The sequence below is a fragment of the Centrocercus urophasianus genome, unplaced genomic scaffold, assembly GCF_019232065.1.
Source record: "Centrocercus urophasianus isolate 14NV4802_14NV808 unplaced genomic scaffold, USGS_Curo_1.0 seq_10, whole genome shotgun sequence".
In the NCBI taxonomy this organism is placed as follows: domain Eukaryota; kingdom Metazoa; phylum Chordata; class Aves; order Galliformes; family Phasianidae; genus Centrocercus; species Centrocercus urophasianus.
This window is the reverse complement of record NW_024884142.1, coordinates 50,040,690-50,056,473: the sequence shown is the minus strand read 5'-3', so window position 1 is coordinate 50,056,473 and position 15,784 is coordinate 50,040,690. Positions and strand designations below refer to the sequence as shown.

Genomic DNA, 15,784 nt, shown 5'->3' with positions numbered 1-15,784 from the left:
ATTTACAGACAGTATGGAACCATGGTGTTTCCTAAACAACTGGCCCCATTCTGGAATCCTGAGTGACTCCCTTGGTACTGCTATCTGTTTTACTTCTCCAACATAAATTAAGGATTTGCTTTAGTTTTGGGTAAGCACAGTGAAAATCTCAATCCCTGAAATGAATGTATAATGAAAAATAGCACATTTGAGTGCCCTTGCATGCAGGTGTTTATTCTGATTCTGGCTGTTGCCTAATTAACATCCTGCCTTAAAAGCAGTTCTGTATAGATACCAAATAAAAAGATAAAAAAATATATAGCCACCTTTTTTACTCAACCTAAAGATGTGTACGAAAAACATGGCAACAGAAATCTAACAATACGCTAAGGGCTTGGAATATAATCTCACCTGTCCCCAAGGAAGTATTCCAACTGTTGGGAAAACTGACATTTGATACTACTATTAAATTACTTATGTATCAAGTCAGTGTGCATGGTAAGAAGGAGTTGTTTTTGTGGAATTTTTGATGTTCCTGGAATAATTCTGCAAGTAGAGTTCTGATAGTAAGAGGAACAGTGTGACAGACACTGCAGAATGGTATAGGACAAAGTATGCCCCACACAAAAATCTAGCAGTTGGCAAATGGGGAGTGGGTGATGGAGGGCAAAGGCAGGATGACAGTGACAGATTCTTAGTAAATGCATCAGCTGGGGTGAAGGCTATTCAGCACATTTTTTTTTTTTTTTTTTTTTTTACTGACCCTCTTAGGTTCAAGATGCTAAAAACAGTTGAGCAAAGTCCAGGACTGATGTAAAAAGATGACGTTTTTTGAGGATGCAGGGACCGAAGATGTATATCTAGTTGGTATGAACATTTAAAAAGTCTTGGAAGAACATCATTAAGGGATCACCCAAGATTAAATTAGTTCTGATGAATTATTTAAACATCTAATCAAGAAAATGATGTAGTATAGGAGTACAAGTCCCTGTCACATAATTTGTGAAGCAAAAGTAACCCTTCACTGTGTCCAGTGTGAATATTTGACAGTACAGTAGTCAATCCTTCCACCTCTCCCCCGCTAATAATACTGGCAGATTGTAGTAGTCCTTATAGAAGCACTGCACAGAGGGAGTATGTACCTACATAAGACTCTGTTCCCTGTTTACTACAGCAGATGAGAAAGGGGAGAGAAGCAGAAAGGTTAGTTACATTCTTTTTAGGCTATTTTCCATCTTGATGAACTTCCACATAGAGTGATAGGCTAAATTTAGTGTAAGGGTCCTGACTGCAGTAGTTAGAATAGATGCTAAAGTCAGCTTAGCTGCAGTGTTGCTTCAACTGGAGGAACACTTCACTGTGTTGTGAGTGCTGGATATTGGCATGTAGACCGGCTGTAGCTTTGCTCTGTGGTGTGTTTTCCCCTCTAGCTTCAGAGAAAACAGCAAAACAAACTTCCTGTAGCCTTTTGGAGAAATTATATATGTGGAAAAATCACCACCTGTGGTCATAGCTGAAGTAGCCAGAGTGATGCTGTAGAGAAGGCAGGTTGACAGTGCCTTTTTTCCCCAAGCATTACTTCAAAGGGTAATGAAAGGACAAATAGCCTGTGCTTGGTTCACCAGTTTAAGACCTGGGATACTTTAACAATCACTCACTTGCTACTCTGAATATCACCAGATTTCAAAGGCTCTTCTCAGAGCAAAATAAATTTCGACTTTCTTCAGTTAGCAAGGCATATAGTACTGTAATAATCTTTATTTGGCTTTCCTCTCATGCCAATTTCTGAATGGAAAAAGTTACTCTGAACAAGTGCCACCTTTTTATTTATGTTTTGTTATATAGGTCTTGCTTGCCTGGTTTGATGGTTCCATTCATAGCTAATTACAAGTGTGGATGTTTACCTAGAGTTTGTGACTCCTGCTGCTGTAAATTTGAATCTAAATGAAGGTTACTGAAATGTATTTTGACTTCAGATACCAGTCTGATTTACTGGCAGATTCTGGGGTCATTCCATACCCCCAGACACATCCATGCTTCAGCTGCTCTGCGAGTATGTGTGAGGAACACAGTCCCAAGTGGATAGGGGAAATGTATCAATAAGCTCGTTGTTTCTTAATTTATCACCAACAAATAGGCAGTTAATGAACCCCAAATACCCCTTTGCTGTATATCCTGGCTGTCTTCTCCCCTTTGCAACAGAGCACAGCTAGTTTAAATGATGATATCGTACACACGGCCCACTCTTCCCAGCCATTCCCGTACTGCCTGACGAACACGGATATCAGTCACATGACAGGTCAGCTGGCTGATACACGGGAACACTGCTGGCTGGAGGGCTGTGAAAGTTTGGTCTGGTAGAGCCTGAATCTGGCTGAGAACTGTCAGCACCATGTTCGTCCATGCCTATAAAATTGGATAAAAAAAAAAAAAAAAAAAAGACTCTTCAGAATACCTTTCTATATAGAGAAGTCTATCAGATTAGAAAGAAAAGGCATCTTATCACTGCAGCTTCATGAGGAAGGCTCAGCAATACCAGCATATTAATTTATTGTTGACTGCACAATTCAGTACTGTATGTTGCTGTTTGACTTTGTATTTCATGTATCAAGATCACTCTTCATCACCTATTATTTCATCCCACACCGAACAAAGATTTAATGCTTTTGCTAATTTGATTACTCAGACATACAAATAAGTTCCTATTTAGTAACAGAGCCCACTATTTCTGCTTTGGAATTAACAAAAAGCTTATTAAATAAAAAAGCATTACACCAAGTACCCTCACATTTTCAAAAGCCCTCAGTAGGCTGGAGCCCATAGCAGTAAGCAGAGTTCATTGTTGGTTGTTTTTAGGAAAGTGCAGTTTTGGCCTCAATCACAGAAAAACTCTTGGAAGCTGTACTGGTATATACCTGATAACATCTTCCCATAAGATTGATTTTCTTTTGATGGAACAGAATAAGGTTTTTCCAGTGCCAGGTGCTGAAATATTCAGTCCTCATCATGATGATTTATTTAGGTAAGGTAGACATATGAAGAGACTGTTATTATTGTGATAAAAGCAACAGAAAAATACTTTAGATATATTTTAAATTATTGCCGTTATTAGCATTCTTTAAGTGTCCTACCTGTATCTGGGCCTCTGCATCCCTGACAGATATATTCAGGGAGCTGACTGTGGATCCTGAGCGTGGTCTCTTCTCTTGTCTTAGAATCTCTGGGCCAGCACTGAATGAATGCCTCATTTGACCTTGGTCTATAAGATGTTGTGGCCTCTGGAGTATGGGTGAGTCCTGCCCTCTGGAGCCCAGGAGCTCCCCTTTCTTTTCCACTTTGACCTCTTTGGTGAAGGATGTCATGGCCTGCTGCTGCTGCTTTCTTTTTTTGTACTCTGTCATGAACTTAGAAATGGTTTTGTCAGTGGCTATGGTGTAGATCTTATTGCCAGCACTCTCCCACCATTCTTTTTTCCTGTTTTGTTCTTTTTTCTCTGGTTTAGGACTTGAGAGTGGGGGTAGTAGCAGCATTTCTCCACTTCGTGGTGTTAGGCTGTCTCCCAGTTGGTCCCTTATTTGACTCCGGTCATCTTCTGATGGAGTGTCCTTCCCAGACTGCCCTCCAGTTGATGGGGTGGAGGTTTCTGAATGAAAGGATGGTAAAATGAAGAACGGGTCGCCTTTGAACACTGGAGGCTCCTCTGTGTTATTCTCCAGGTCTAGGTGCATCTGGATATAGTTGTTGCACAGTTCCATGCAGAGCTTATGAAGTCGCTTGATCAGCCATCCCCAGTCTGCATTGCTGACAGGCTGTACACTCAGAGATGGTATTCGAGCCCTCCACTGTCTCTTCTCTTTTCCCCGAGGAGGACTGACCTGGGCAGTTTCTTCAAAAATGTCTTCATCTTCTGAAGAGCACTGTTGTGATGAGTCAGTGCTTCTCTCATCGTCCTCAAAGAGGATCTTCTTCACTTGCTCTGCAGTGATGTTCTCCTGGTTTGTCAGGATAGCACAAATCAAAGCATGGAAATAAATATTGAAGCTCATTGCTGACTGGCGATACAGGTTGGCAGCTCCACTAATGCCAGACACTTTTTTTAGCAAGCACTTCAGCCCGGGCCTGGTGTCAAACTCTCTGGCTGTTCTATAGGAGTCCAGCAGTAAGTCAAAGATGACAGCCAAGTTTTGCATGGAGATGTACCTGAGAAAACCAGCCAACTTGTTTTCTGGTACTTGTATTGTCATTTTCTCCTCCAGGTTAGAAGGGCCTTTAACAAATTCTTCCAGTAAGATGTCATATAAATTCTGGAGCAGTACTTGGTGTGACAGCAAGCTCACCACTATCGTCCTAAAAGGAATACTTGGTAAACCAAGTATAGGAAGGAAAAAGAAATTTAATTGTATGTTACATTTTTACTACAAGTATGCCAGTATTTCATGTTTTAGAATCTAACATGAAGGATATGTGTTAAAGGCCAAAATTTTAGAGCCTTGTTACAAAGAATTGAACAAAGGTGAAGTTATCTAGAATGGTCTTTCAGCCTTCCTGGAAGGGATGATGCTTCCATGCATTAAATAAAATAACTGACCATAGCAAAAGCATTAATGGAACTTTGCAGAGGCAGTATTAAAAAAAGCTCTATTGTGTATTTTATAGATATATAAAATATATATATCATACTATAGCTACAGGTACCCTTAGTATTTTCATACTGCTATAATTAAGTAATTTTTTAAACACAAATTATTCAGCACTTTTGCCCTTGGATCCTAAGTACATCTTCTATTTTTGCTGTTGCTGAACTCAAAGCTAAGAATTGCTCTTAAAACTTCTCCACTGGCATTTCAGCAAACCTCAACTTTGCCACGACAAATTGAGGCTTAAGCTGGTTTGCCATTTGCTTTCCATTTCCAATAACATCAGTGGTATATCTCAAAAATAAAATGCAGAGAACCAACCAACAAAAAAAAAACCTTCAAATTCATCAGCAGTGCAATGGAACATGCAAAGAAGCTTAAGTCCTGGTGAGTGTTTGCGCTTATGATTTCAACTTGACTACTGAGGTCTTAGCCCTGTTTCTTACATGCAATACTGGGTGATTCCCTCCTGCTGGATGTTGTGAGCAGTTCTAGATCTCACTGATATTATTTGCACAGGGAACATATGAATGGCAATCTCTCCCAGATGAAGTTTTCAGGTAATTCACTAATAAATAACATTGGCAGGCTTATAGGCAGGGGAGGTTAAGTGGGTTGGTTTATAGTTAAAGCAAAACATTGGCAGCTCACAAATTAAAATTATAAACTGTGAAGCCCATCTTAAGTTAGTAATTATAAAGAAGTCTGCATCAGATGGAAGCTGTGATATTTCAAATAGAGTAGATGCATTGTATGTACTTGTTTAGATTTAGGGAACTGGAAACTGTGAGGGATTACAGTTTAAGTAGCATCATTGCCAGGTGAGGAAAAGACTTTTCACTCTGCTTGCAATACTGAAGTTTTAAGTCTAAGTTAAAGTAAACTTTCAGGTAACTTAAGATGCTCAATTTGAGACCTCTAAAAGTCTTATCCTTATGTTAATTGATTGGTAAAGTCAAACACATGGTCCTGATTTTAAAAAAAGAAAAAAACAAAACTAAAAAAGACAGTCCTGAGACTTTTGAGGGCCTGACATATATAGAAGCCATAGGTCAGAAAGAACAGTGCTTCTAGGGTTAGCTTATCTATGTCAGCTCGCTCTCTTACTATAGCTGTAGCTGCCAGTGCTGATATGGCGGTTAAAATTAAGTCTTATTATCTGACAGCAGTACAATCTTGATGATTAACACATACACTGGAGCTCCTTGTGGGGAAGTAGTTTTCTGCTGTAAAAAAATCATTAAAGGCTCTGACTCAGAAAAGCTCTTAAGAGTGCATATAGAATTAAACGTGTACTTATTTCGAGAGACTAACCCCATTCCAAAAGCAGGAGCAGTATGAAGGAGGTCTGCTTTTTTATAACAGCCATTAAGGCAACTTACAAGGACAATTTAAAGTGCTACTCAATTTTAAAATGAACAACAAAACAACAACGACAAAAACCAAAAAACTAGAACAGAACTATAGGTGAAAACACGATGCCAAAGCTGGTTAAGGACACTATTTTCTTATTCTGACTACTTTTTAGGAGGAAGAGCTCCCTTACCCCAGCTTCCTGTGAAACGATGCAGCATCAGGGAAACAAAAGCAAAAGGGAAAAGAGAAAACTCCACTAAGGTTAAAGTAAAACTTGAAAGGCCACAGTTAACTAGCGTGCAAGACTGGCATATTACTGTGCTGCTAGCAAGTAATATGAAAAGCGGTGACACAGTCAACTTTTCAGTCCTGTTTTGGCAAAAAATGAGTATTGCTGGGTAATATTTCCCCATAAGGGAATATGCATTTGCAGTTAGACAAAGAGCAGTATGAGATCATTCAGAGTTTGTATTAATTGCAAGCTGTATTTATTTAAAGACTAACTTCTTGCTTGCATGGTCCTTCCTCCTGACCAACTACAGAAGGGCCATCGCATTCTGACTCCTGGTTACAAAACTGAACTATTCAGTTTTGAATGAGAATGCCTGAAGTGGTCCAGAAGCAGGTTTGGTAGCTGGCATAAGACTGTTTTACATAATGTATTAAATACCTTGCAATATAAACACAAACCCTGAATGTAGCACTGATTCTTGGCCCTGTGATACTATCATGGTTATTCAAACAACCAAGTGCAAGTGAAGAGAAATTTTCTTTGTCAGGATAAGACTAAGAGTCATGCAGACACGTGGTTTTCTGAGATGGTAAAATATAAAAGATTTTCTTTAAAAATAAAAAGTGCCAAGCAAAAACAAAAGTTCCCTAGATTAGCATGTTGACAGCTTTACAGATTTTCATGCAGCCTCTATATACTGCTCCAATTACCCATTAACCTATTTCAACCTTCTTAATCCAATAATACTGAATTTAAAAGATCAGTAAGTGTAGCACAAATTATTTCGTTTGCTAGGTATCACTACAAATGTAACAGCACTTTGAAAGCTTTCTTCAAACTGGTATTTTTACACCTCTAAGAAAAAACATCTCAGTGTGAGAAAGGTTTTCCTAATATTTCCCATGAGAATTATTTTCCTCGTTTCATCTACTTTCCTTTACTTTAAAGCTTTGTGTCACCTTCTTCAGGCACTTGCAACCTACCAAATCTTACTATCTAGATATATTAGAAGCTTTTTTTTTTTTTTTTTTGAAGAGACCTGTAGAAAGGCACAGCCTCTGTTCCCATCTCTGACAATAATTTTACCTTGTTTTTAACAACTCCTGAGATATTTTACCTTCTCTGGGTATGCCCATTTGGTTTCTTATCTGGTGGCAGGTCAATGACAAGCACACACGACTGGGCATGTTCGAACCCCTCCTTGTTGCTAGGGGTCTTTGGGGAGCACTGAGTCTCCAGCATGAAGACCTAGAAAATGACAAATTACATAAAACAATTAGGTTTAGCATGTCTAATGGGTCCATGAAGGGCCTGGCAGCAGAATTTCATGAATTGTGAAAGATCTATGACAACTTTTTTTTTTTACAGTGATGAAAGGAAGCTACTACCTGTAAGTACCATGTATAGCAAAGACCTGCTTACACAGTTAGCCCATTCCTCCTCGAAAGGTTTGTTATTGGAAGGATGGTTTTCAGCCACAAGGAGACAATGGGCACCTAATCTGTAGTTACTTGGAAGGGAAGTAGGAAAACAACTCTCACTGCTGTAGCTTTGTTTCATAGCTTAGTTGATGTGTCAAATCCTCGCTGAGAAGAACTCAGGCAATGCCTCTGAGGGGTGTCTCTTAGAGAAGCCTAACTGCTCCATTTCTTACTTTATGAGCTTTGCCTCTCTAGAAATTTAGTTTTAAAACACTTTTTCTGTTCAAACAATATCTGCCACTGCCATGTTGTTTGTGATCACAAATCCCGAACATCTGAGACATCTCAGATTTTCAAGCAGCATCAGGATATGATTAAGGATATGATTAAGTCAGAAACTGACACCAAACATCTGTTGGCTCTTTTAATCCAGCTGCTTACCCATGCAGAAACTGCCATATAATGACTCAGGTCATTAAGTCCAGTTTGCTGTATTTTAAGGAACTTGTTTCATACGAACACTTTCTCAAAATGAACAACATTCACTGTAGACAAAAGAACCCTGAGAAGGTTTTCTGCCAGACTACTTAGTTGATTAGCAGTTAGTGATGATTTTTAAATCATTAGTTCAATGTCATTGTTACCTTCTAATTCTCAATAACTTTCTTCTCTCCAATCTATACCCATGTACTTATAGACACACAAAAAAATGTATACTGCTCTTCAAACTTTGATTTGAGGGGTTGAACAAACCCAGTTTTTCTAGTGTAATATCACGGTGTCTGTTCTAATTTATTTTTCTTGCTTTTTGAATTAATCACTATTTAACAAAATAGTCAGAAATGCATATGATGTTCTAGATGAGTATTCATTGTGATGCTATTTCCCTTTTTCTGTCAGAAAGGTTTCCACTGATTTATGTTAGTACTGCCTTTTTTAAAGCTATACTACATAACAGTAATCCTGATCAAATGCCTATGCGTCTACCCCCAGCCAAGCCACTTAGAGGGTAAGTTTTAATGTTTTTGTTTCTAGTTTTCATTACTTTTTCTCACTACTACTGTTAGATACATGATAACCTAGTGATGAAGAAGTCTCATTTGATTTGCTCATGGGGTTTGAGGACAGCTGTGCTAAAAATGTACTCAAAGAAAAGCCCCAAGTTGAAAGGCTTCTCCAACTTTCACTGAAATATCAGTCTCTACCTGTTGTGCCATGGCTCTGATTCTCCAGTATTCAGCCTCAGCACTCGGCGAGAGGGAGGGGGCTGCCACCTTCACTTCACAGGCGTCTCCACTAAAGCTTTCAGAACCACTGTGGAAATAGCCCAATAGGTTCTATAGAGAAACACAACATCAGACTTTCACTGTGCGTTAAATTAAATCAGTGATTGTAGAACTGTTGAATTTGTTCATCTTTAATACAAAATTCAGAGTGGGAGGGATCTCTCCCAGTTACTACCAATGGACCACCTGCTATTCAGTATTCAGTGTATGTGATGCAAATACAAACTTATATAGTAGTGAACTAAAGGGAATTTTTTTTGTCACATGGTGGTGATTTGAAAAATAATCTATATGGAGCATGCAGCAACTGGAACAAGTAAGCAACTTTTTTTTTCTGTCTACTTTTAACCAATTCAGAAGAACTGGAACAAAAGGTAAGGATCTTCTGCTATCTTGCTGGTGGGGCAATTTAAAGTTATTAATCACTGTTGTCTGTAACGTGCTTCAAAAAAAAAATCTGTCTCCATTGTTCATCCAATGCCTTTCACTGTGATTAAATAAACAAACAATGAAAACTAAAACATAATCTTATTTTCCAGCCTCTGTATCCAAAACCTTATGTATGTGTGTGTGTGCATGTGTGAGACAACTTGTCAAAAGTTAAAGTATAGATAGTTTTGACTGTCAGCAAAAAGGCATTTACCTTTACTGGCTCCAGAGTGGCAGAGAACGCATCCTGCAAGGCACAGCATGCAAGCCTCCACATCTCTTCAGTAAAAACAGGACCTGCTGTCACTAATACATACCTAAAAGTAGGCACACAGGAAAACATTACCATAAGAAATAACTGAACAGTTCTCAGCTGAAATGGGAGAAGGTGGAAAACTAAAGAAAAGGTCCTTTTAGTAGCTAGCTAATAATAATCAGTCTCCTAAGAATTAATAGTTGTTATCCTGACCCAATTTTTTGATATAACGCTGAATTTCTGACTGCTTTTCCTTCAGTTTTCCTCCTTAAACAATCATCTCTCCTGAAGAAGAACTATATGTTCTGTAAGTATATAATGGAGTGTTCATTTTGACTGTGATTGCAATAAGCTGAAGACTGTAAAGATATCCACTATGCTCAAAGACCTGTGAATTGCCACAGAAAGCCCTTTAATTATTTTTCCTAAGGATTAATTATCGACTAACTGTACATATGTATTGTGCAAATATTTTTACGGGAATGACAGACATAGCAATGTGCAAAACTACAGGTTCTAAAACAGACAGAAAACAGTTAAAAAAAAAAAAAAAAAAAGAGGCTGATAAGTCTAAAAGAGAGATATATTGCAGACTTCTGAGATGCTAGCCAACTTAGTCTGTCCACAAGTACTTTTCTCTTTTTTTTTAATATGCTAACAGATTGTTACCTGATACAAGAGCAGCCAACTCTGGAAATAATTTCTGTTGGTTCTGCTACACAGGCGACCAGCAACTTGAAAAGATCTTTTAGCATAGTATTGATCATATTTTCATAACCAATATCTGTAAGGAAAAGATACAAACTGGTTTTATTTAGCATCATTGCCTTTGCATTGCAATTAAAGACAGTCTTGACATGCTTACTGCAAATCAGAAACTTTGCAAAACCAATTCTTTTTATGTAGATATCAGTAGAGTTCATGTTTTGAAACATGCATCACATCCTATTGAAATGAGAACTGTCCTTTTGAGGTTAATGATTTAAAATGTGTAGACTTCAGTTATACTAGAGAAATTCTGTTAGCTTCTGTTTCTGAATGTTCCTTAAGATTGAAGTCTCATTGTCTTCTTTTGGAAATGAACACTGTGATTATTTAATTTTGAAGTTAGCCCTTGTCTGAGCAACAGCATGGACTGAATAACCTCCACAAGTCCCTTTTCAAGTTATATTTTTTCTATTTGTTAATAAAAAAGAAAACAAATTCTTAACCCTCCTCCTCTTGTTTTACACTTGAGCAACCAAAAAAGCAAAGAAATCACCTCCCCAGGTAGCTATTCAGTAACGTGCCATTAAACAACTATCAGGAGATTTGATAGTGTTAGGACATACCTGAGTGTATGAAGTTTTGAATGTGCTCCACTACGAGTTCACAAGAAAGGCCAATGGCATGCTTGAAATTAGCAGATGCCACATCCCAGTAAGAATGGTCACCATGGCTGCGATGGAGCCAAAGGGACATCGTAGGAAGAAGAAGATGTACAACCGCGAAAATGCCAAATCCTGGGCCTTAAAATAAACACAATGATGGTTGCATATTTTTGCTTACACAGCCTACATTCAAGATACGTTTCTTAATTCATTCCAAGCTTGAAGCCAGGGGTGATTCTAGAGAAGGCAGTTTCTGAAACTCTTTTTTATGGGTTAAGAGAAGGGTGCAGTTGTAGATTTCATTATGAGATTAGTTTTAGTTCTGAGTACATGAATGTTTACTCAACTGTGAATCTCCTGTGCTGCTCAGGAGACCTACAGGACTGTATAATTTTATGAGTTTCCATCACTTGCAAATGTTTTCTGTAGCCAGGACACTGACAGAATACTGCACCTCTTAATTTGTGTATGCAGGACTTAAACGTACTCCTACAACATGCCTTCTGTCACCACAGAACAATAGGTTAACTAACTGGAACCACAAATCCCATTCTGAGAAAATTTCATTGTATTTGAGCATGTCTGTGCAGCAGACGAAGAATATCACAGTTTATAGAGGTGGGTTAGTATTCTACAAGGGACAGGCCAGGGCTCCAGTAGCTCAGAGTTTATCCTTTAATTACCAGGTGTCTTGGCAACATCCCGCAGCAATTCAAAGAGCAGATCCAGAGTTGGAGGCTGGTGCTGGCGGGGACAGTTGGATATGGCAGTTGTTAATTCTTCCAGCAGAATAATCCAGACATTGATAAGGCCTACAAGTAAGAAAACAAACTTTAAAAAGCAGTGTGACACTGCACTGACCACAGGTGGAACTCAGAGAGTGATGGAAACTAAGCAATTAAATAACTTAAAATATTGTAAGTACTTTCTCATTTCACTGCTGTGGTATAATTGCAGAGGGCAATATCAGTTTTTGAAAAGATTGTCTCCTTTTCTTTCCCTTTAATTTAGTTTCATGTTTTGTCCCACTCTTCCTCCTCTACATACCTTTTTCTCGTCTAAGTTTGCCATTCCCACTAGTCCAATTGCTGTTTTATTTTTTTTTAAAGTTATTTTCAAGTCTTGAGTGACAAGTTAGCCAATTGAATCTTCTAGTTCTTTCTTAAAAAGCATAAAAAATGTTAAGTCCAGTAATGAAATGAATGTCCTCTGAATTGTTTTACAAAAGATGCAGATATGGTACATGTCCAAAGAAATGGACATTTAGAAGGGCTGAGCCCTTCTAAAGGTTTTGAATTGCCCCTACAAAAAGATTCAACTAGACTAGATGTGTTTTATTTGCACTTTGAAATTTCAACTGGAAAAATTAAAACCATAAGAATGCACAGGAAATCCTGCAAGCAGTAGAGTTGTATGTGAGATACATAACACTAAGGGATCTCACTAGTACCGCAAATCTGCCCAGAACGGTTTGTACCTGTTTTGTACAGAATTATTTAATTATCTTTCTAAGTGAGGAAATAGCACAACTCACTCAGCACTAAGTCTGGCTATCTTCAAATCTGGAAGAGCTAAAAACATTCTCTGTTAGCAACTTATTGAATAATTTGGCATGGAATAAAAGACACTATGAAAATACACTGCACTACCCTAAGGCAAAGTAGGCTAAAACATTCTGCAAGATCTTGGAACTGACTTTTCATAGAATCACAGAATCACCAAGGTTGGATAACACCTCCAAGACCATCCAAACCAACCATCCACCTGCCACCAATACTTCCCCACTAAACCACATTCTTTAGTACAGCATCTACATGTTTCTTAAACAGCTCCAGGGATGGTGGCTGAACCACCTCTGTTATCAGCCTCTTCCAGTACCTGACCACTCTTTTGGAGAAGAAATTTTTCCTAACAACCAACCTGAATCCCCCTGTTGCAACTTGAAGCCATTCTCTTCAGTCCTATCATTAGTTATATAAAATAATCCTTTCAAAGACTTGAAGAGAGCTGTAAAGTCTCCCCTTCTCTTTTCCAGACTAAACGATTATAGTCTCCTCAGGTGCTCCTCATAGGGCTTGTGCTCCAGACCTTTCACCAGCTTTGCTGCCATTCTCTGAACACCTTCCAGAGCCTTGATGGACATCTTTCTTGAAGAAAAAGGCCCAAAACTGAACAAACTACTCAAGGTGTGGCCTCACCAGTGCTGAGTACAGAGGGATGATCACTCGCTCCTACTGGCAGCACTTCTGATACAATCCAGGATGCCACTGGCCTTCTTTGGCTACCTGGGAATACTGCTGGCTCATGTTTAGCTGAGCATCAACCAATACCCCCAGGTCCATACTTCTTCCACATAGTCTTCTAGCCATCCATTCTGACCCAAGCCTGTAGCGTTGACTGGAGTTGTTGTGGTAAAAGTGCAGGACTCATCATTTTGTCTTGTTAAACTTAATCACATTATTTTTAGCCCAGCTATCCAGCCTGTCCAGATCCCTCAGAGGAGCCCTCCTACTCCCTGGCAGAACACCACTTTCTCCCAGCTTGCTGTTGTGTGCCAGCTTACTGAGGGTGCACTCTATCCCCTTGTCCAGGTCACCAATAAAGATATGGAACAGGACAAGCCCCGTTACCAATCCTTGGGGAACATCACTCATGATGGGTGGCAAGCTGGATTTAACTCTATTCACCACCACTTTCTAGGCCTTACCCTCCAGCCAGTTCTTCACCCAGCAAAGAGTGTCCAAGCCATAGGCTGCCAGCTTATCTAGAATACTCTGGGAGACAGTGTCAAAGACTTTTCTGAAGTCTAGGTAGATGATGTCAACAGCCCTTTTCTCAGGGACCCCAGTGCCCAGTGAGGCACTGCCTTCTGTTTTTGTAAACTCGGTTTACTTAGTATTGTTCTAATACATTACCAGCTTCTGCTTCAGAGGGCCAGCGTGGATTCAGAAGCACTATGTCTGCGTTTCTCTATTGCTTGGCTCCATGCACATCTAGTTCCGGTGTTCTTCAAACACCTGATTAATCCACAACCCACAAAAGCAACACGGATAACTAGGAGAATAATGTTCGTCATTTTTCTGGAGGTCACAGCACTTCCTACTGATTTTAGTTCATTTGGTTCAACAGACCATGGCACTTAAGTCTGGAAACATATTTAAGTAAGTATTCTTTATCTTTGTAAACTTCAACTCAACACTGACAGTTTTTCTGTGAAAGGAAGGGCTGTCAGCATCAACCTCAAAAGGTTTTCATTCCTTAACAGTAGCTGTGGTTCCAGAAAGTACTTTTGTGTTTGCTCTCAGACATATGTCTGTATTCGCTGTATTATAACATGTTAAGTACCCTGATATTTATTCATTTTATTACAATATTATTGCCTTCTCCCATGACACTGGTTGCATTTTTCTCATACATGAGTTGTAGCTTTTAACATACAGAAATTGACAGGATCTGAACTCTGAGTTGTATGTGCATACAGACAACAGACACAATAAACTCCGTGAAGTTTTTCCCCTCCTTTTTGCTTTCAGCAGTTGGCAAAATTTACAGTGACATGTAAAAGAAAAAATTGATTAATCCTACATTTCCAGCTTTCAATGCACTTACCAGTGTCATCATCAAAGTCAGAAAGGATGCACTCAATGCCATCCTCACTGCTGGCTGACTGCTCCTGCACTCTTCGGGGCATATTAACCAGCCGGCCACTGAGGAAAATAGGTTTCAAGGGCATTTTGTAGATTTTGGCTAACAACTAAAAAAAAAAAAAAAAAAAAAGAGAGAGAAAAAAAATACATAAGAGAAACGTCACTACTTTTAGCTCTGTTTTATAGTAACTGTGCAAATAAGAATTTATGTCACTCTGGATGTGCTACTGTTAGGTTTTGAATGTTTTTTTTCCCCACATGCCCTTCAGTTCTGAGTGCTGTCACCTCCTCAGTTTTCCTGCTGTTAGCTGGCTCAGAACTCACGAGGATCCTTCAGATTGCCAGTCTCCATCTGGCAGTGCAGCCTCTTACCAACAGCTCTGTAGCAAATTCTATTGTATTCATGCATATTACCTAACCAGTGATGCAAAGCCTTGAGAACAGGACTGTCTCCTAGGCCATGTTAGTACCTGTGCAAGATTGTTCACTGTACCTGAGAACATCTCCTGAGGTAATCAAGCGCGGGAAGGCACAAGTCTGTAGATGCTGATCCTGATCCTGGCACACAGTCACCCATCTCCTTACAATCTACTTCCCCTGGGGATGGAAAAGGCAGCAGTGGGAGGGACAGAAGAGAAACAAACAGGATTAGCTTTGTTTTTCATGCAGTTGAATTCCACTGTCTGAATAGAATGCAGAAATCATTCTTTGTCTGATCTTATTAGATGACAACTGAATGATTCTCATATCTTGCTTTTTGATGTGTAACCACAAATGGGACAAACTTATCTCATGAAACTAAGAAACCTAGAAGAAATATGACAACATTTCTACACAAGGGATGCAAGTTCTCCTTGCTGTACTGGACGAGCAAGTTTATTTCTCTTTTGTAATAATGATTACGATTCCAGTCCATCATCATGAACTGAATTCTGTCCCCCATTGATATAAATGGTGAAATAACTTAACAGGAAAGGAATAATTGCAATTAGGTACTTCCAAACCTTACTATCCCTGTGGATCCTTTGGCCTAAGTTGTATTCATATGTATAAAGAAAAAAAACAGTTCACCTTTACTGTTTACTAGAAATTTTGCAATTTACATATGGGAAAAATATACCAATTTTACATTTCAATGAAAACTGTTTAACTGCAACAATCAAGGCAAGCA

General features: G+C 39.0%; 1 protein-coding gene across 4 annotated transcripts in view; it reads right to left on the bottom strand.

Annotated features, from left to right (window-relative positions):
* Positions 1–713: 713 nt before the first annotated feature.
* ARFGEF3 (ARFGEF family member 3) overlaps positions 714–15,784 on the bottom strand; it is an 81,353-nt gene continuing 66,282 nt past the window's right edge. For all 4 annotated transcript variants that reach the window (XM_042810898.1, XM_042810904.1, XM_042810910.1 and 1 more), the window contains 10 exons: positions 15,107–15,210; positions 14,576–14,720; positions 11,650–11,778; positions 10,928–11,104; positions 10,266–10,380; positions 9,555–9,657; positions 8,831–8,962; positions 7,322–7,452; positions 3,111–4,338; positions 714–2,385 (listed from right to left, as the gene is read on the bottom strand). In XM_042810898.1, coding sequence (XP_042666832.1) covers positions 2,194–2,385; positions 3,111–4,338; positions 7,322–7,452; positions 8,831–8,962; positions 9,555–9,657; positions 10,266–10,380; positions 10,928–11,104; positions 11,650–11,778; positions 14,576–14,720; positions 15,107–15,210 — 2,456 coding nt within the window. In that variant the 3' untranslated portion in view covers positions 714–2,193. The remainder of the gene's footprint in view (positions 2,386–3,110; positions 4,339–7,321; positions 7,453–8,830; positions 8,963–9,554; positions 9,658–10,265; positions 10,381–10,927; positions 11,105–11,649; positions 11,779–14,575; positions 14,721–15,106; positions 15,211–15,784) is intronic.